At 46.9% G+C, this 21,694-nt stretch overlaps 2 protein-coding genes across 6 annotated transcripts in view; one reads left to right on the forward strand and one right to left on the reverse strand.

The window, feature by feature from the left end:
* Positions 1-21,681, reverse strand: part of Tspan5 (tetraspanin 5) — a 162,909-nt gene extending 141,228 nt beyond the window's left edge. The window contains exon 1 of the mRNA XM_050121770.1: positions 21,276-21,681. Within this exon, the coding sequence (XP_049977727.1) occupies positions 21,276-21,356 (81 nt within the window). The 5' untranslated portion in view covers positions 21,357-21,681. The remainder of the gene's footprint in view (positions 1-21,275) is intronic.
* The window catches only part of Rap1gds1 (Rap1 GTPase-GDP dissociation stimulator 1), a 575,856-nt gene that overhangs the window by 284,700 nt on the left and 269,462 nt on the right, over positions 1-21,694 (forward strand). The gene's annotated exons all lie outside the window — the stretch shown is intronic.

Genomic DNA, 21,694 nt, shown 5'->3' on the forward strand with positions numbered 1-21,694 from the left:
GGAGGGAGGGAGGGAGGGAGGGAGGGAGGGAAGGAGGGAGGGAAGGAGGGAGGGAAGGAGGGAGGGAAGGAGGGAGGGAAGGAGGGAGGGAGGGGAGAAGGAGACATCACAATAGTTGAGAGAGAATGGCCAGAGCCGGAGGATGAGGACCAGTGAGAAGACACAGAGCAGCCCACACTGAGAAAGTTAACACCACAGCTGATGCTCACGATACAGTGCAAGTATCAGCCTAGGCAGATGCTAGCTACCAAAGCAATGCTTGACACCTAGGATCAGCGATACAGAACGAACAGTTGACTCCTGCAAAGAGGATGCCTCAGTGACCGTCCCCCCAGGCCCAGGTTTTCAGTAGTGGAGAGATGGCACGCCACAGTTCCTTGCTGTAATGACCCCCAGTGGTGCTGATTCAGTTAGAGGTCCGTTCCCCAATGGCTGTCCGGACACTTGTGGGAGAAGACCTAGATGATGGGGTTTCAACCCAGGTTCTGGCAGGGCTCAGCTCCCAGAAGGCATGAGCTCGCTGCCCAAGCCCAGATTCCCACAGGACATTGCAGAGAGCTCATAGTGACTGAGAACACCTGAGCGTAAAGGACCCGAACATTGTGTAACGGTCATCAATTTTACAGAGCTTTTTATTACACAGACACCCTTGAGCTCAAAAGCAACCAATAGCCTAATGCGGGTGACCATGTCAGAGGAGCAGCAGGTGGCGATTGAAGTTCGGGTGTCAGCCAAATCACTGATGGGTGAATCTCAAATAGACAAGCCACCCCCCACCCCCCAGACCCCAGACTCCGGAATGTCTTTTGCTTCTGCTGGGCCTTTGCATGCTTGCGGCTGCCATCTTTCTCTGGTATCTGGCTCGGTGTGAGCGGGTGTGTGGAGATGCCCCACTGCCTGTAATGTAGTGTGTTTATCTCATGGATACGTCCCGTTCTACTGGGCATTTTTACCTGTGGATTATTGTGAAAATGATTTCTTCTTAAGCTGTTCTGTCTAACTGATAATAATAATAATAATAATAACGTTAGTTTAATAGAATTTTGATGATAAAAAAAATAAAACAAGGAAGTGTCACCCAGCTGGAACACGTGAGTTTCTATTGAGGACTCATACAGGCTGCGGCTTGGGTTAATGATTCAGGAAGACAACTGACTCCCGGTAGTTCAGTTAGTTTAAATTCCTCTCATTGTAATGTTGGGAGACATGTTCACAGGTTTCAGAGTGCATCATAGCTAAAACAAAGCTTTGAAAATAACTTAAGGTTAGACTAAGATGGTTTTGCCAAAGACCTTTGAGGCGAGAAACTCGAGAAGATAGTCTAAAGTTTCAGAAAAGCATGTAGTCGAATGAGAAACTCATTAAGGTCAGGGAATTAGAACAAAGCAGTCCAGTTATTATTAACCGGCGTGCCTGTCTTGCTAGGACCAGATGATGACCAAAGGTAGTTATTAATTCCTTATACCCATTTCTGCCCGCAATCTAATCTCCTGACCTAAAAAAAAATATTAATAAGTGGGTATGTACCCTAAAAATTTAAAGTAGAGCTGACTGATACTTTTTCATATATAAAAGATTAGATTTGTGATTCCTTTCAGATTCCTTATAAGATTACCTTTCAAGATAAGTTATAAAGTGATTGGTCCCTTCTTTGTAACCACAAAACACAGCCAGACAGTAAAAACAATTGCTTGCTTGCCGACACTGTTAATCTATAACAAGGTGCTGGGGTTCTCGGGATACTTTGTTTTTCACCTGCATGTAAAATGTTTAATCATGTTAAGGGATATGAAAACATGCTGGATTTCACTTGTATTCATGTAATCATTCACTCGAAAAACAGAATGTAACCGCATTGTTATTTCTACATTGCTGGAAAGAGTTGCTGGGGTATATAAGCTGTAAGGGAAAGAATAAAGACAGAGTTAAAATGAGTTAGAAAACATCAAGAATGAGAGAAGGAAATCAGGAAAATAAAGAATAGAGAATATAAAAGAAGAATAAGGAAAAAGTCTGAAGGAAACCATCAAGAGAGTGTGTGTCTTTTTCCCTTAACCCCCTCAGATAAAAAAAAAAAATCATAGTACCCACCGACTCTGTGGGTTACTCTGTGGATTCCTCTTTTGCCCTGCGCTGCAGGAGGCTAGTCCCCCAGGCAGCGATGCCTTAACTAGCCCCCACCAAAAAACACAAGTGAGCCACAGAGAACTATCTCCCAACACACTCACCTCATCTACAAGGAAACCAAGACTCAAAATGTTTAAGCCAAGGCAAAATAACTCCTGGAAAGTAAGAGACGGAAGTGCTGGGAACGTATTGCAGAGACAGAGTACTTGTCTTGTATTTATGAAGCCTTGGACCCAATCCCCAGTACTGCCATCACCGAGAGAAAAATGAGGGGAGGGGAACAGAGAGATACAAACTCAGACTTTCCAACAGCAAGTGCTGCGGTCTTATTACACAAGCCTCTTGGAGAGAGGCGGAGGGAAAGGACATGACACTCAGGACAAGATCTCTATGTTCTTATGAAAGTGCCTGACCCAGCCTCCTCTGAGCAGGAACCAAGACGGGGGCCAAGGGACCGGGAGAAGTTAGCATGGGTTGCTTCAAAAGTCAAACTGTCACAGAGAATAGGTTCTTACATCAGGTAACTGTGGTCCCTGGATGTGAGGTGGGAACAGTTCCACATCCTAATGTGGTCTGCATCCTCTCCGGTCCCCTGAAAAGTCTTCATCTTTTTAGGAGAATTTATGTCCAATGGTAATAAAAAACGTTAATATTCAAATCTCTCTCCTAAAATTATTTGCCATAAAATAGCTGTATATTAAAAATTATCTTTCACTGGGCATGATGGTGGCGCACGCCTTTGTTTTTCCAGCACTCAGGAGGCAGAGGCAGGTGGCTCTCTGTGAGTTTGAGGCCAGCCTGGTCTACACAATGAGTTCTAGGACAGTCGGGACTATAGGAAGAGACCGTGTCTCAGAAAACAACAAAAAATTATCTTTCTGTCAACCTATTCAATTAAACGTCTCATATGTATAATTGAGAGGGAAATTGCTTTTTTAAAAAATGGTCCACAGCCCCTTCATTTTGATAACAAACACACTGTGCCCAGGAGCTGACATCATCTGACGTCATCACAGACTACCACTCTCTACAAAGAGCCCCACAGACGTGCAAAACTGCACTGCAGAATTTTTCAAAAGAATAGAATCAATAACTAAAGATAAAAATCACAGCCAAGGGACAACAGTTTTGTCCCTGAATGACCAAGCCCACACTGACTCTCACTGGCAAACAGCGAATGCTTCCTTGACTTTGAGGGCAGCTTCAGCAACCACTGTGTTTGGTGTCCCCGTGGGGACAAGCAGAGAAGTACACACAGTGGGAGGTTTCTTGGACCATTCCGCAAAGTTCCCCTGCCTCTGAGCCATCTTCGCCACTTGGAGGACTTCCTCCCCCTGGGAGGGAACCCCACCGTGAGAAGCCCCTCACTCCTACCACCAAGCTTCTCTTCAAAATGGGAGAGACAAGATGTAACTCACACCACTGGAAATGCCCGAAGACATTCAACTTTAAAAGAACCGTCCACTTTCTATGCCACTTCAAGCTTACAGCGGCAGCCACTACCCCAGTTTCCAACGCACACAGCACAGCACCAAGGAAAACCATCCCATCTAGAAGAGCTGTGCGGTCCACAGCCTATCTGTGGCAGCCTCAGACCCCTCCCATAGATATCATCTCATTAAAACCCACTTCCTGACCCATGCTTAATTTACGCTGTTTCTGAATTCATGGTCTCCAGCTTGATTCCTGCTGGAATCAATGTAATAATTTTCTCATATTATTACCCTGAACAAAAAAAAATGTTATTTCTGTTTAGGGTTGACAGATACTGATAAGATTCACCCTGGGAACAACAGGAGGAAGGTTCAACATCATATTCCCTACCTGGGAATCCCTTGCCATTTAGTGCCTTAACTTTAGGCCCGCTTAAAGAAATTTTTCTTTTTCATGGGGGTTAGAGGAGCGCACTGCAGATTAACCAGTGCATATGCTTACAGGGAAAACACAAAGAAATGCACACAAAATTGTTCTGAGCCAATGTCTGCACTTGGCTCTGACCAGCTACATGACTGGTTAATGTTAATCATACCTTCTTTCCAAACTCCCCTCAGCCAGCTGGGAGGTGAGCTTGGAAGCATTCTCCAGCACCGTGGCCAAGGGCCTGAAAACAACTTACAAATACCAGACAGCAGATTTCAGGGTCTTTCTGGCCCCATGTCATCAGAGGCCAGCTGCTGCCAAGACATGCCCTTGCTGCCTCGTCTCAGAATCACCTCGTGAGGGCTCTCCCATCTCCAGCTGTTCTTAAGGGCCAAGCATCTGGGAAAATTCTGCATTTTTGCCTCAACTGGGCTGCAGTTTGTGCAGCCCCCAAAGGGGGCTGACTACACCCCTGGTTTAAGGCTCCTCTTCCATAGCCAATAATCACATGTGGACTTAACACACTCAGTTTCAATATCGCCCAACACGGGACACAATTCTTGAAGGTCCCTTGAAGCACAGTAACATAGGAAGAAGTGTCTAAAGGCCCTCCTTGGGTCTAAGAAACCTGACAAGCTGTGAGGGTACCAACCCCTGCTTCCTAACCATGTTCTTTGTGGAGGATGCCCACCTGAGGATTTTCCACACAGGGTGCATCTAACTGGATATATAGAAAAGCTGTACACAGAGACCCAGTCCGGTCTAGATTTGACTTTACCCCATAGACAAGCTTATAAATTAACCATTGTCTGCTTTTTGAACCCTGGAAGAAGACAGATTCCTGGACTGGGCACTGAGGACACATCACACAGAGTACAGGAGGCGGCAGGAACAGCACTCTGGCCTTGCTTCTCTTTGCTCTAAAGGTCGAAGAGGGAACCAGTAGCTGCAGCGGGTAGGCATCAGAGCTGAGGACCAATGTTTGGGATGCTGGTGCCTCACTGTCCGCAGAGGCTGCTCTTTGTCTGGAGAAAGGCATTACATCACCTCTGAAGACTGAAGGCTGCTCCCAGCAACCACAACCCAGAGCAATGACCCAGGTAGAGCTCGCTTGTGGTATAACTATCAGGTAAGGTGTACAACAGATCTCCCAATGCCTGTGGTGACTTCCAAGGACAGATGGCTGTGCCTCTGCAGCTCACAGTCCCAGCCATTCCTTCCCAAGAGCCTCAACGCTCTCTTCACATCACAGGCCATAAAGGCAGCGAGCCGGCAAGCCATCCACGGAAGGGGCTTTGACACTGCCTGAGTTAACATGAAGCCAACGACGCAGTCTGCTGTTCTCAGGCATGCAATTCCCTCAACCGTGGCCCACCCAGCTTTGGCTTTGCATCCCCTTTTCCAGCGCCCTTTTTCATCTTTAGACACTTGTCTGTGTTTAGAGACGTGTCATAAAACAAGAAAGTGAACCACAACACCATGAAGAGGCAGAAGCTGCTCGCAGTCTCGGTAAAAGTTGAGTTCCAGGAATCTCCTATGTCAACGAAGGAAGAGAAATCACCAGTGATAGCTCAGAAGGTGAAAATCAATCCAAACTCTGCTTGGAGGTGCTCCCATCAGAGAGCGGCCATCTTTTACTATAGCATCAACCATTTTTCTTGTAGACCTAGAATGTTACTTCACAGACAACAATAACAAAAAATTCAAAATGCCAGAGTCCTTAAGTTCAGCAGCTCATAGACACCATTTGTTTAAAAATATTTTCAAAATTGTAAGCATACAAGGGCAAATTCAATTAAGAGAATGCAATATTCGGGATAAATTATATGTTAATAAACTAAGTAATTTCATAAACATACCTATTTGTGTGAAACAAATTTTTTGTAGTGGGGGCCAAATGGATATTTTGTTCCTAAATTAAAATTACTTCAAATTTAATTAAATTATTTCAATGGGTAATTATTACTTAGCATATTTAAGGTGTTTTAGGCATACTCATGTATATTTAATTGTAATTATGATGCATATATAAATGGCCTCAAAAGACCCCTAGCTAGGAAGATAATTCAGTTGGTAAAGTACTTGCTAGGCAATTATGGGGACCTAAGTTTGATTCCATAGAACCTTTTTTTTTTTAAAGCCAAGTCCAGTGGTACACATTTGAAATCCCAGTACTGAGAAGGCAGGGATAGGAGACACCAAGTAAGCCAGTGTGGTCTACTTGGTGAGTCCTAAGCCAATGAAAGAACCAGTCTCAGAAAGCAAGATAGACAGCACCTGAGGAATGACATCCAAATTTGACTTCCAGTCTCTGCACACACGTGCACCTGCACACACAATGCACACGTGCAAGGACCCCCATGGATGAAGGGGAAAGCTTCGAGACAGCACAGGAGCGGACCACAGCAACTCACGGCTGCAGTGGACAGCTGCAGTTAAACATGAGAAGGGGTGAGCAATGTGAGCGTGTGGCAACTGTCCCCACTGGAAAACCTTAAGAGCCACCGGCAAAGAAAAGAGATGGACTCCCAAGTTCCCTCCACCGGAGGACGGTGGAAAGCAAGCCTCAAAAGTGGCCAGTTCTACCCTTCAAGGAACACATCCCTAACATGGGCTCTGGAGATTCCTGGACACGGACAACACCCTCCTTAGGTGACAGTGACCCAGAGCACACAGTGACAGTGGGGTGCTCTCTTGCTGTCAGTGTTCTTGGGCGACCCTCAGCGGACCGGTCCCGGCAATGCCCCTAAAGGTGTTGCCTAGATACAATCACGCAGGTAGGAGGTGTCAGACCGACATCTGAGCCCAGGCTGTCTCCTACCCACTGAAACGTTCCCTGCCTAGCTTGAGAGGGTGGAGGAATAACAAAAATAAAGAGGAGACATCTGTTTTTCTCCGGCTATGTCATCCCATACTCTGGAGTTCATCAGAGCAAAACAAACAACAAAGATTCCACGGATATTTGCATTCGATAATAAAAATACAAAATGGGACATATGTGAACTCATAGATTGTTTATCACCCCCACATCTTCAGACACCTAACAGCTTTCTTAAATATCAGAGACAACCATCTCAAACAATGCCTATGCTATCTAGCTTAATCTATTCAGTACGCAGCCTATGTGTCGATTAATTGCGTTTCTGCTAACTTAACAGCTGCATATGGAGTCCATATGAGGCAGAAGTTTTTGGCCCCTCATTCCAAAGCGTAAGAGTAATACATAATAAATAATCCGAATAGTTACTTAACATAAGCAAGGTTGATGTTAATCAAAATGACTGTGCCAAAGCTGCCAAGCCGAGCCAAATGGAGTCAAAGTGCTGGAACTTGGCAGCCTGGGCGACTCGGCGTGCAGGCTTCTTACCAACAGCACCCCGGTTCAGCGTGTAAATGGTGTGCAGACACTCTCACACTTGCCCTCAGCTGAAGCCTGACCTGTGGGCAGAGCCACAGGGACCCCCGCTGGTCCTCCCTGCACACTGTTGCTGCAAGTGAGGCCCAGGGCATCTCAGACCCATGAGCTGCTGAGCAGCCAGGAGAAAGGCCTGCCCCCTGGCTTGTAACTTGTGCTTGGAGACTAAGAATCCATCATTAAGAGAGATCGGGTGAGGAAAGAGAACTTTGATAAGAAGCAGAGACTAGAGAACCCATACGACAAGTCCTAAGGTTACGTAATCAAGTCTGCAAAGGGCCAATTAAAACATGATTCCTTCCAGTACTCTGCCCTAAATAGACCAAGCAAGGAACAATGAATTAAATATTTGCACAGCCATTCCTGTTCAAAAGGATTCCAACCTTCTTTCTTCCTGCAGCAGGCTAACCTTTTTTTAAAGACTAAGAAAGATTTGGCTTCCCTGAAGAAAACTCTCTGTCTCTCGATTCTTGAATTAAAGTCACAGAAAGAAGGGAGCAGCGAGGGGAAGTTCCATAGGAAGGACCTTTAAAATTAAAACTGTGTTTTGAAAGGTGCTTAGCAATAATGAGTGAGCTGTTGGCTGTCCCCAGCTGAGATGCAATAATCTCACAGTTCAGGGTTTATTTTCTGCTCCCATCTACAAATCAAAAACGCAATGGTGCTCTTTCTGCATGTACTGTAAATATTGAAGCTGTCTCTAGACTTTATTTTGAACTTCAATAGGGTTCATTTCATCAGGTCTGGTAGCTCGTGCCTATAATTCCGACACTGGAGAGGCAGAGGCAGAAAGATTGCCATGGGGTTGAGACTAGCCCTGGCTAGTGTGTTTCAAACAAATTAACGAAAGGTCCCATAGCGTTTCAAATCTTATATATGCCATGATAGACATTTTATTCTCTTAGCATGTCTAGAGGTCAGACCACAGAAATTAGGGTCATCCCCCCCAACACACACAAAGACAGTACACACCTATGTTTAAGAGAATCCAAGGATTTAAATTGGTACTTAGTATCCAGTAACGATACATATCCACATTTAAATTCAATAATCACATATTTCACAAAATACAAGAATTTCGATGTTGTTGTTTTGGGGCCTTCCATTCATTTCTAAAATACTGATCCTTCTCTTAAAGAAAAATACGTAAAACACTATTTCAAACTCACATACAGTTATTTCAAACCCTCACAGAATAGCAATTTAAAACTCTAAGCATACAGCGAGAATACCAAGAACTATTAAATATTACAGACTCAGGGAAGAAATGAAAATGCCACATACAGTTAGATCATCTAGACAGCACTTCATTCAAGTCATTCTCTCAAAAGCCAACAGGCGAAGTGAAAGGAACTCGGACCAAACACACACACACACACACACACACACACACACACACACACACATGCTTTTCCTTAGTATTCCTGCTATGACATTCAAACACTTGAGAGCTCCAGAGCTGTTCTCCTTGAGCGTCCTGGGGTGGTGGCTGCCCTTCCTTGGCTGCACGGGGCGCCAACAACGAAGCAGGTGATCAGGCTATCCCAGCTACAGTACGCTGCCCACAGAAAGTCGTAGTCAAAAATACAGAAAAGAAGACTGGAGCTCTCGTCCTGCAGCTCCTCGTCACCGGCAATCCCTTCTTCTAAAAGTACACAGTTTTTCAAATGCCCGCAGGAGGTTTATTGATTTTGCCTCCTTCCCCTCCCCCCTTTCGGGTTGAGTGAAACCAGTGTTTATGCACAAGGTATTGCTCTATATACTGAAAACACTTATTCTAAATGTTATCCTGAGGGGGAAAGACACTGGGAAAGTCAAAGAACAAGCTTAAAGGGCAGTGATGTAACAGTTTCCACGTCAAAGCTGAGGGACCTTGGTTTGCTAAACGCACAGCCTCACGGACGACTAGCGTGAAACTCTGAGGTGTTTGCCTGGTTGGCTGGCTAGCTGCTCAGTTTGGTGCATTTGTCCACTGCTCTTGGCAGTTGGGCAGGAGTTTCCAGTCTAACACAGCTGAATAGGAAGAATGGGATTGGAAACATCCTTCCTTCAAAGTTCTGCCAACGTTTTCGTATTGCTTTCACGATGGAAAAGCATACAGAAAGTGCCCTGCTTTAAAATGCATCAAACAACAATACTCATTCCAAGTTGAACCTAACAGTAAGGTGGGACGGGACGGGACGGGGGGAGGGGGGGATGAAACTCCTAAGCCAGACTTCCAAAGCATTTGTTTACCTCTTGTTAGTCTCAGACACAGCCTCAAATTATGTTCCTTTCTATGCCTGAACTATAGTTCCTCATTGATCATGACCATGGGGTTCACAACTTTTCAGAAGCGGAGACTTTTGCTTCCCATGCCCAGTTCTCGGCAAGAACTAGAACACAGAGAAAACAAGCATGCAGACGCATTCTGCAACCACAGCACCTCAGAGACTGTGACTTAAAGCCCGTTTGCCTTTTCAAACTGCTTAAACATGGGGTTTCCCACAGTAAGATTCCTAGAGATTCAGGGTTCCAGGAGACAGCTTCAACCGACAGCAGTAAATAACCCTGAATAAGGAAGTTGTTTCCTTTCTGCCCCCTTTTAATCCTTTGCTCTAGGTGAGAAGAAATTCTTCATTTGGTCCCACACTCGTACACCCGCTAACGTCCACTGCAACACAGGAAACAAGCTGGTGGCCTAGCCGGCCAGCAGGTTCCACCAGCTACCTAGAAGTCAATAAGCCATATTACTGTCGTTGGGTGCCTGTGAGTAGATATGTTTAATTTTTTTCCCTTTTAAATAGCATATTTCAGGTTTACGCACAGAACTTATTTAAAAGAATAAGCTTGAAATGGATGGTCCTTGTGACTCAAATGCCATCAGCAGACTGGGAGCATCGAGAGGGAGATTGCTCAAGGCACATGCCACATCACTGGCCCTCTTCTCGACTAGCGAATCCAAGCACGGGTACCAAAAGTGAGAAATTAACAATAAATAGACAATAGCTATGGATTCACGGCCTGGTCTTCATGATAGGAATTCTGTGTTATCCCAAGACAGCAAAAAGAGCACTGTGAAATAGATGGATCTATTTCTCTGTAGTTATCCTGAAAGTGCATTTATGTAGACAGAACAGTACAGAGAACAAAAAATATGTGTTACACTGTAAAATGACCTTAATGGTTCCAAAGAAGGGAGGGGAAGCCATCAAAGGCATGATGGTACTGAAAGACCAGTGGTAACTGCTGATACGGATAGAAGATTCCAGGTGGTTTACACACGTCTTTCCTCTCATCCTCGTGATGAGATAGATTCTAGGTCTTAATAAATCTGTTAAGAATACTAATTAGCCATTGGTGTATGCTCCTTTAATCCCAGCACTCAGGAAGCAGAGGCAGGCAGATCGCTGTGAGTTGGAACTCAGTATGGCCTAAATAGTAAATTCCAGACCAGCCAGTGATACACATGTCTCAAAAAATGGGATAGGAATTAAGATGGGGTTTACCTTGACGGTCAGACTCTTGCTTGCCTGCCTGGAAAGAGTGAGGTCCTGCATTCAAACACAGGACCCAGCACTAAAATCATTTGAAAACTACTACTGAAGATGCCATTTGGCGAAGGAAGAAAAGACTTAACCAGCAAGTAGGTCATCTGTCTCAGGTCCTAAGGCTGGGTGGAGCAGAGTGAAAACAGCCACATTCTTGAAGCCCAAACTCTTAACAGCAGACTCCGCATAACACGAGAGCACCAGGTGCCTTGGTCAAAGTGCACTACGGACTACTATGTACTACTATGTCCTGCGATCTCATATGAACAGTTGTCCTAAGCTGGATGTGGGTGGCACGTACCAGTGATCTCAGCGCTTGGGATCCGAGGCACAAAGATCGCGAGTTCAAGGCCAGTCTGAACATGGAAGAACAATCGCTGGTTAAAGGTATGGGCCACAGAAGTGCAGACTTCAGGACTGAAGGTCAGCATGGCAGGCAAAAGACCTCCCGGGCACAGTCAAGTTTTAAGGCTGCTTGGGAGAAACAGTACCACTGGGAGAAAATTTCTGTTAGAAGCAAAACATTGTACTTTGAGAAATGCTCAGGGCTAGTGCTCTTCCTTTATTAGGACAACTTAATTGAGTACACAGCATTAAAATAGCTGGCCTGAATATTTATTAGAGCGCCAGCTGTTCCCTCCAGATTTTTAGAAATGCAAGCTTTGGTGCCAAGTGTAATTTGGAAAGAACGCTGGGCAAGTCGAAGAGCCTATGCTGTGTGTGATCTACATCTAAACAGTAAACAGCCGCGGGAAGCCAGCAGCATCACCAAGCCTGTGGCGAGGGTGGCAAACTGTCCCGCCACCCATCCTTGAACCTACTCTGTTGATAAGATTGGTGATTATATATTTTTAATTATACCATACAATTCTTAATTAGCAATCATTTACACACATGCGGATAGTATCACAAGGATAAGCATAGGGTTTGTATGCCACGCTGATTTTACGGGTTTTTTTTAATTTGTTTTTATTTTGTTTTTTTTTTTTATCCTAGGAGTGGGGCTAGCCCCAGTGAAATGTCTCAATGGAGATTTTTATTCACAATTTCGACTCTTTCAAAGTATCTCCACTTTAGGTACCTGGGTATAATCAAAATATACCATTTTTAATGGGGTGGGGGAAGGAAGAGACAGACTGGGGATAGAGAAGGAGGGAAAGGAGGGAAAGGAGAGGGGGGGGGGGGGGGGGGGAGGGAGGGAGGGAGGGAGGGAGGGAGGGAGGGAGGGAGGGAGGAAGGCAAGGCATCTGCACCATGTAGAATACTCTGGATATTAGAGGGAGCCGTCACTGTAAGGAAAACAGAGACATCGTAGTTTGGCAGCACTGCTGAACTAGAACTGGGAGAAGAAATGCCCCTTCCATGTCCTATAGCAGAGTCACCTGGGAAGCCGTCACAGCGGCTGCGCTGCTGGCTGGCCTCCCTCTCATGACAGCGCTATCGAGGTCAGAGGGTCCAGCACCCAAGACTTGGAGGCCAGCAAGAAGAGCTGCTGTGGCCAGAAGGGTGGCACTTCAGAGAGGCAACGGTGCGTGGCAAGCACCTCGTCGTCTCTGGCTATGTAGGCAGACACCACCGAAGGGTGCAGTTTTCCATCCTGCTTCCTCTAACTGCTTTCAGCCCTCGATGGCCCTGACGGCTGACATAGTCACCGTGGTACACGTTCTCTTTAAAGACGTGCTCTCGTTTTGTTTTCAGGGCCCTCGGGTTTAAAAATAAAACTGGCACTTTTGGATTAGTAAGAAATTCCTTGCGGGATTAAATGGGCTGCATCGCAGCTTCCTGTGCCGGAGTCAAGCACCCTTTGCTCGTGTGTGTACCTCCTATCTCTCCCTCAGAAATGGAGGGCCGGTCAAGACACGTTTCTCCCACCCTCAAAAATAAAGCGCAGCCTGGTTATGAGAGTTATCTGTAAGACTTTGGTTTTTTTTTAAGTGCAACACTAATGCCACCAATTATACCTGTCTGGACCAACTGAATCAGATTCCCCAATGAAAACATGAAGGTTTTCTAGCTTGCTAGTATGTCCAAGGGGGGGTAAAACTGCAATTCGTCATATCCTACAGAAGTCACATCACCTACGATGAACACTGATAGAGAAGATGCCGTATCAGCACTACTGTTTAATCTGTTTACGTAGTTGCTTGCCTTCCTGCCTTCTACCCACCTATTACCTACCTACCATTTTCATTCTTGACACTGAAGGGGATACAAGCCAGGGCCCTGTGCACACTGAGCTAGGATTCCACCAATGAGCTACCTCCTCAGCTCCAACACCAAGGTTTTTAAATCCTAGGACCAGGACCCTTTCCCTGCCCTCTTTCTACAGCTCCATCACCATGGCCTGAGTCGCTTCTACACACTCCTGCCAAGACGATGTGCTGTGCTTTCATGGGCTCCAAAGAACAGGACCTCTGAGACTGTGAACGAGAACACACCTCTCCATCCTAAGTCAGTTCCCTCAAGCTCTGTCAGAGTGATGGAAGGCTGACTAATGCATTTCTCTCTCCTTTTTTTTTCCATGCAAAACACTTGATGCAATTCCAAAATAATGAAACTAACAGCCAAGCTTCTCTGGAGAAGAGAGGAACACTGGCTCAGACTCCCCCGTGCGCAACGCCCCTACAGCTCTTGAGGACGCTTAGGGATACTGCTGAGTTGGGAAAGCAATGGGCCAGGATATACATTTAAGCAGATCTATGCAATACCAGACCCAAATTGAAACCGTTACTGTGAAGGGTATGGCTCCAGAGATTAGTGCCCACCCTGGGTGCATAGGCTTAGCAGGTCACTTGGAAAGAAGACGGAAGACGGAGGGTGTAACTTCACTAGAAATTCAGCCTGAGCCAACTATGTTCTCTGGCTGTCGGGAGACGACTGCCGTTTAGCCTGAGTTAATAACTAATGTTTGCACTGAGAGATCTGCCTCTTACCAAGTGCTTTCGCATGTATAATCTCATCTAATGCAGGATAATGACTCTGGAAATGTAGTTTTCCAGGCTTCCCGATGAGTAACTAAATGCTGCTCTCTAACATGAGAGTTGCCTCCTCCAAGCCAAGTCAGCACAGGAGAGGCTTCTGGCTCAGGACCCAGCTCTGTTACAAGTGGGGAGCTCAAGGGTAACGGTGCTCTGGAGGCTTGGAAGAACTTGGGGAAAATGTGTTCCATTCTGGTTCCTGCATTCGTGACAGTGCATACAGATGAGACCTTGGGCGGAGCTTCGTGACCAGAGCCTATGACCAGGCCAAAGCACAGCCTGTCCGTGAGATACAACGAGGACCTGGGATCCTCGAAGGATGAAAAATGGGCTTAGAAATGGTATCGTGGCTATTTTAAAATAAGGAAGGACCACAGGGGAGGAATAATAAGCCTTTGGAAAGGACCATGCAAGACAGGTTTCTCATAAAGGTTCAAGTAACAGAAGAATGTGGTAGATCCTAGAGCTTGTACCATAGGAAGAAAGATGTCCCCGTGAGGGTGAAGGGCTGTGGTCCAGGGTGCCTGAGCAGTGAGTGTGCCTAAATACCTTACAGAAGCAACTCAAGAGAAGAGGGACTCATTTGGGTTCACTGTTGAAACCATACGAGGATGGAAAGGGGGAAGCCATAAAACATTACTGATAATACATTAGTTAGCTGGAGAGCCAAGAAGAAATGGGCTAGTCTATAGCTTCAAAGTGACTTGGCAAAAAAACAGTTCTAAGTCACGATGTTCCTCCCAAGGTCCCAAAGCAACCAAAGTAGCTACATGAGCAGAGAAGTTTGGTGGACAACACTGTAAGTAGAAGTCACTGCTACCTGATGAGATGCACAGAGTTACAGCATCCCCTCTGGATTCTGCCTCCCAAAACACATAGCCGGAACCTAAGCATCAGGAGCCTGCAGGAGCCCACATCGAAAGCAGTCAGTCTGCCATCCGCTCACAATCTTCCAAAGTGGCAAGGTCCTAAAAATGAGGGGCTGAAAGAGACTTAAAAGACATAAGCAGACATGATGCATCACTCTGGCCTGCATTTCTTTGCCCTAAAGATGGCATTATTGAGACTGGGAGAGAGAAGGAGACCCAAGGACTGGGAGGTAGAAATGTGTAACTTCCTGGCTTCAATGGTGGTACTATGGCTATCAAGGAGAACACCCCTGGAGACAAACTTCACACTGGAAAGTGTTTGGGAGAGCCATGAGGGAGACAACTTTGTCACGAACCATGACAAAGTCAAGTGGAAAACTTAAACACGAATAACTCTGTTAAATATAAAACTTTATCAGTTGTTATTTTCCTATAGGTTTGAGATTTAAAATTAAACTGAAAAATCAACACTAGGGGGCTGGAGAGACGGCTCTGTGGCTCAGAGCACTGGCACCCACAATGGTGACTCACAACCATCTGCTCTAGTTCCAGGGGATCCAACACCCTCTTCTGGCTTCTGCAGGAACCAGGCACTCATGTGGTACACAGGCACACATGCAGGCAAAATACCCACACAGAATCAACAGTAAGTTGGAAGGCTGAAGATTTCAGGGAGACATAACATCGGGTTCGAAGACAGATGCAACTCTCTAACCAAATGTTCCAAAGACAGAGTCCCCTTAGATGCTGGCTGCTGTTACAGAAGCAAAAGGTTCCTTGACTGGAAAGCCAAATCCTATGGACTTTCTCAACTTTCTGAACTTCATTCATTCAACAAGCATCTATTAAATATCTCTGTGTTTCAAACAACATATGACGCTCTGGGCATAAGGAAATGATGGGGAGAGGGTCCCCATACAGGAGGCCCTTACCATCCCCTACTGAAAGATAAAGTCGGAATCCTGAAGATGGTCCTATTATGTGTAGATATAAACACATGTAACTCAAAAATACCCTCCTTCATACTCCAATTGTCACTTATGAATTTTTCAACAGCCATAATAATTTACTATTCTCGCATACTCTTTAAGAACATTTCATCCTAAACTTTTCGGTGTGTGCTTGTGGGTGGTGTTAATTGTGGCATATGCAAAAACTTTATCACTTTTCAATTATGAACTGATGTAAATGACTTACTTGATGTTTAATTTTAGAATAACAAGCATCTTCTAAAATAAGTTTCAGACTGAGAAACTGGGGCTCTGGCTCCAGGACAGACTTGACACTCCCAAAGCGAACCCTCTAACTGCTCCGACACCGCAAAAGCCGTTTCCCACCTCGGTGCTCCAATTTCTTTATTGGTCACAAAACTAGCATCGTGCGTTTTTTTGTAAGAAATTTTTTTGCAGGATTTTTAAAAGGACATCATAATTGTAGAGTGGTGGCCTTTGAAAACGCACACAGTCCTAGGCACACACGGCAGTTTGTACCTACAGCCCCAGCCACTCATGAGACTGAGGAAGGAATAGCAGATGAGCCACGGTTGGAAACCAGGCTGGGTTAGACAGCAAGACCCCACGTGAAATCCAAAGAGCGCCTCACTTCCACTTTTGTAAGGAACGACGTGCCAATCCGAACGTCAGGACAGAGCGACCCAACTAAATGAGCTCCCAGCTGCAACTCTACGCGGGGCGGAATGTTACCTGCTTTTCCAACTTTTGCCTTCGGCCCCATCTCGACCTCATAGCACACCACCCAGCGGGGGCCGCGGCTGGAAGGAGGAAGACGGTGCGGTGCGTCTGAGGTCTGCGCACCTTCCCTACCTTCTCACGTGGCACTACCATAGCCACATTTAGCTTTCTTCCTACCATCTCCCTGTAATTCAAAAGGCAATTTAGACTCCCATATGGTTGCCATCGAAGCTAACAGATGTCTAGCAAATTAAAACAAAAATTATGACTTATAAAGTGCTGATGTACCATCATTCCAGAACATCTCGCCATTTATACTGAATCATAAGACCTCCTCCTTGGGGCCCCGCCCCCAGCCCAAGGTTCCCCGAATCTCCCTTTTGGAATTTAAGCCCTGCGGAAATAAATGATATGCAAGCGTCTGTCATCTAGTCTGGATAAACCTCCGCTGGACACAAAGTCGCATCCGAAAGCACACCACAGAGACCTTTGGCTTCAAACAGACAATAGCTGCTCTGGTCCTCGGACAGCACAGAGAACAAAATAACAAGTGGTCCCAGCGACGAGCTCAGGGCTTCTGCTGACCAATGGGGTCAGATTTTCTAATAAGCCATTTTCTAAAGATGGCTGAAATCACGTCTTAGATTATTATTGCTGTGATGAAACACCATGACCAACAGCAGCTTGGGGAGGAAAGAGTTTATTTCACTTATAGTCCCCTGTAACAGTTCGTCATCAAAAGCAGCGAGGGCAGGAACTCAAGCAGAACAGGAACCTGGAGGCAGGAACTGATGCAGAGGCCGTGGAGGGTGCTGCTTACTGACTTGCTCCCCATGGTTTGCTCAGCCTGCTTTCTTATAGCACCCAGGACCACCAGCCTAGGGAGGTCACTACACACAATGGACTGGGCCCTCCCCCATGAATCACTAATTAAGAAACTATCCTACAGCTGGATCTTCTAGAGATGTTTTCTCAGTTGAGGTACTCTCCTTTTTAGATAACTCTAGCTTGCGTCAGGTTGACGTAAACCTCACCAGACCACCACGTAACCTTTGACAAAGTGACCTTAAACTCACAACTGAGAAGACTCCATGGGGGCTTGGATTAATGTGCCAAATGGTGGTGCAGTTAAACTGCCTGGGAGCTGCTTCAAGCCTGAGAGACAGCAGAATCCATGCGCCATGCTACAGCCAACAACAACAGCTGAGCCGGCAGGAAGCTTCGCCTGCCACCACAGGAGAGCACCAGCCTGGGCTCCCCACCCAAAGGAGACCTCAGAAAAGGATAGCCAGAGCTCGCAGCAACTGTGCAGAGACCCCAGAGTAGAGCCATCCCCAGGAGTGGTCCCATCACCAAATTGTGAACTGTAATAATGAGGTTTTGTTTTAAACTGCTAACCCTTAAAGCACTGCTCTGTGAAGCCATAAGTAACCAGGATGGGTGCTGACGTTCCGTTGCTTGCTGAGAAACAGTTTAAGTAGAAGTGTCAAGGTTCAGAACAAAACATCCACCAATGGTCAGTGATGGGACTCAGGGATTCACTCCCCAAAGGACTGACCTTAAAACAAAACACCTCTCCTCCCCTCTCCTACGCCCCAGAGACAACTCAGTGTTTCTGAGAAATGTCTTCCTATGAACACCCTCAATAAAATCAACTCCTGCTGGCTCGATTTCTTCCAACACAGAACAAGAAAAACAAGGTTTTTCCCCACCACCCTGTGAAAACTAACAAGAAAGGAACCTGTACAAGATGCTGGCTTTGTTGCTCAGCATATCGCAACTGTTATATAAAAGAACTGGGACTTTACACATGAAACTGTAATTCTGATAATAAAAATATAGCTAATGACTCAGAGGACTACACCGGAGATTCACGGTGCCGACAGGGAAACAGGCCTGCCATGCCAATAACTCAACAAGCAAGGAGAATTCAGGGAGAGGTATTTTTTTTTTCTCAAGTGCAAGGCTCATTGAGGAAGAAATGAAAAACAAATTTGTCTGTGAGTGAGTCTCGGTGAAGCACAGCCCATAACTAGGCAAGTCTCCGCGTCCGTGCCTTTCCCATCACAGACTACTGCTCATCTCTTCCGGTTCACCTGGCCCGGCAGAGTAGAACTCAACCAAGTCTTTGTCGAACCCAGAAAGAACCTCACAATCCAACCAAATCCTTCACCTTAAGAGCTCGGTAACAAAGGCCCGGGGCAGTTAGGTGACTAACAGTCAAAGTGCTGATTAGCAAGAGATCCCAACTGTCACAGCTGCCGCTGTGTGTTCGCGTTTATTTTTACAAGAACTATTACTTTCAAATGTCTTCAATGAATTTCTAATTCAGTCTGCATGTCATTTGTGAAAGTGAGAGATAAGGAACCCGCGGTCTCTGTTGGCAATTTCCCCTTCATAACTGTACAGCCGAAGCACCGGCTCTGCCGTCTCTGGCAACCACTGGCAGGCTGGAGGCTCAGGAGGGCCAAGGTGTGCAAGTTTTTACAGCTGCTGCCAGATCTCCAGTCACCAACATTTTAGTGTGGATTGCTCTAATTATAACACGGGCGCTTTCCTGCAGCTGTCTCCTCAGAGTCCCGGGTCCTCATAAAATGGGACATTTAAATGTAAGGTAATTTGGGGACGGTGAGTGGTATGGAGAATGGGCTAAGGGTGGGCCTTGGTACTGAAAGGGACAGGGAGTGTAAGGGACTCTCCGAAGTAGGCGCCTACTCAGCAGGGCTGCCCAGGAGCGCCCATTTAGTTCAGGGCCTCAGTCTGTTCTCTGGCTTCCCACAAAACTACCTACCGCCCACAGGAACACCTTCAAAATCAGACAAGATGTGGGCCCTATTCTGGAACGCTCCACGCCATCGGCAGTCTGTAATTTTGTCGACGCTCTCCGCTCAGGGGCTTTGCGGCAGCCTAATCCAGAGACGGGGGCTAAATTTGCCTTTGTGCTCTCTACAAAATTACGCCAAACTGCCAGGGAAACAGTCCCCCAATCCTTTTTATTTCCTTCTCACTCCCTGCTATGAAACTGCAGAGAAAGCCCGTGGGTGCTTTTTGTTGCCTGGTAGCCAAAATGTGCAACTTTCGGAAGTGCTCAAGCAGAACGAGGAGGCCTGCACACACCACCCCTGCAGTCCCATTCCACGGCCCTTGCCTCTCAGAGTTCAATGCTATCAGAATACCTCCCCGGGGAAGCGTGCCTACCTACCACTTTCAAACATTTCCAGAAAGGGTCCAGGAGAGAAGAAAAAAAGAAAAAGAAAACCATTTCCTCTTGCTCTATTTACAGTAGTTGGGGGGGGGGTGCTCCCAGGAACCGCGTACTATCACTGACTGACACAAAAATGATTGTGAATGGTTGGATACGGTTATCTATTCCCACGCCCCCTCATCAATCTGGTCCAGTCCTGAGAACAGATGACATGCTGCCAAAGTCCATGTCCTTTCACAAAACACACGTGGTCACTCTGATAAAAAAAAAATAATCATAATAATAAAATAAGCGGGTAAGTGAGGGGGACCCGAAACCTAAAGAGAATCTATAACTATTCTCACAGATGTCTATATATACAGCAAACAGCCACAATCAAGGGAAGTCCAAATTAAAACGTTCTGTTTTAATTCAGACCGTAGGATCATTGTTTATTTATCTCGCAGAAACTTGGGGATACCCCCCAAGGATGGCCACCATCTTTACCTCCCAAGGAGAGAGGGTGCCAGGGAGGAAGACGATCCAGTAGGAAGAGGTGGACTGAAAAATAATATAATCTTCCAACCAACCATTGTCGCCTCGTCCTGGAGAACTCTTTGTCTGGTTGTTTAACACGTTTGTGAGGTCGCAGAAAAGAATCAAAACAAAAGAGTTGGGTCCCAGCCTGATTACAATAGACGCCCCGCACACGGCAGTGCCAAGCAGAGCACGGTTTGAAGCCGGTGTGCAAGCAGCTGCTCGCCTGCTTAGCCAGTAAAACAGGTCTCACACACCTTCTTCTTTGCTTTTCTGAGGGTTACTAAAACCCGGCCCGCTGTGTGTCACCCCTTTAAAAAGGGGAGGACGTGAGGCACGCGCACACTGAAACATATGTTGACTGGTGACTAGTTATTCCACAAGGATACACAGAGAAATAAATCCCTCCACCCCACACGCCCACTTGACCAGTCCATTATGCAAAGGGAGTGCTTTACAGCCGGAGAGGAGCAGCAGGACGTGTTATTTACGTGCACATTACAGAACCACACACCACGGCATCTGCATCCTACACAAAGCCCGAGATGGTGCAAGGAGATACACGCTGAGCACGGCACAGACCAGCCGCGGCAACATCGAGCCAAGCCCTCGGCCAATCAGAACGGCGCTGGAAGGTGGATCTCGGGGTCGGCTCTGCCCGATTAGCCTGCCCCATTATGACACCACGCTCTGCCCAACATCCAGATCCCCCGGGAAGCAAATCTAATCTGTGTGCTCGCTCGTTCCTCAAACTGCCGAGCCGTCCTCCCATCCGTACTCAAGCCATTCAATCCCCTTTAAAAAAAAAGAAAAAAAAAAAGAAAAAAGAAAGAAAGAAAGCCACCCTGAGGCCTGGCTGCCCCCTGCCCGGCTCGGTTCCTCTTTTCACCTCCTCCGGGTCCTGGGAAGGATGAAGTGTTTCTCTCCCCCGCGCTCGAGCCGGGAAGGCGGAAGGTAGACGCCACTCGCCCCGACTAGGGCAGACGCCCCAGGGGCGGCGAAAAGTAAAGGCAGAGACCCCGGTAGGGGATCGTCGCCCACCCAACCGCACAGCACTTGGAAGCCCAGGAGCGCTCCAACTTACCCAAAATATGACATTGAAGCCAAAAATGAAGTATTTGATGCAACAACTGACTTCAGGACCCTTGTAGTGCTTCCCGGACATCCTCTGGGTTCATGAAGACACTTTCCCCGCCAGCCCGAGTTTGGAGCCCCGGAGCACCGCTGCTCGGAGCAGCCCGGGTAGCAGCGGGGCACGCGGGGCTCAGCCGCGCGGACCGAGCGGCTCCGGCACCTCCAGTCGCGGGCCTCCGAGGCCGCCGGGACGCGGTGGCCGCAATCGCAACCGCCGGGCAGCCTCGCCGAATCGGCACGGAGCACAAAGCAGAAACCTCGCGTCCGTGCGCCAGGCGGCGGGTCCGGCGCTCAATCCCCGGGCTCCGGGCAGAGACGGCCGCGCAGATGCCGGCGGAGAGGCTGCCCGCCGCCCGCCCGCTTGCCCGC

The sequence above is a fragment of the Alexandromys fortis genome, unplaced genomic scaffold, assembly GCF_014885135.2.
Source record: "Alexandromys fortis isolate MF-2015 unplaced genomic scaffold, M_Fortis_MF-2015_v1.1 scaffold_196, whole genome shotgun sequence".
In the NCBI taxonomy this organism is placed as follows: domain Eukaryota; kingdom Metazoa; phylum Chordata; class Mammalia; order Rodentia; family Cricetidae; genus Alexandromys; species Alexandromys fortis.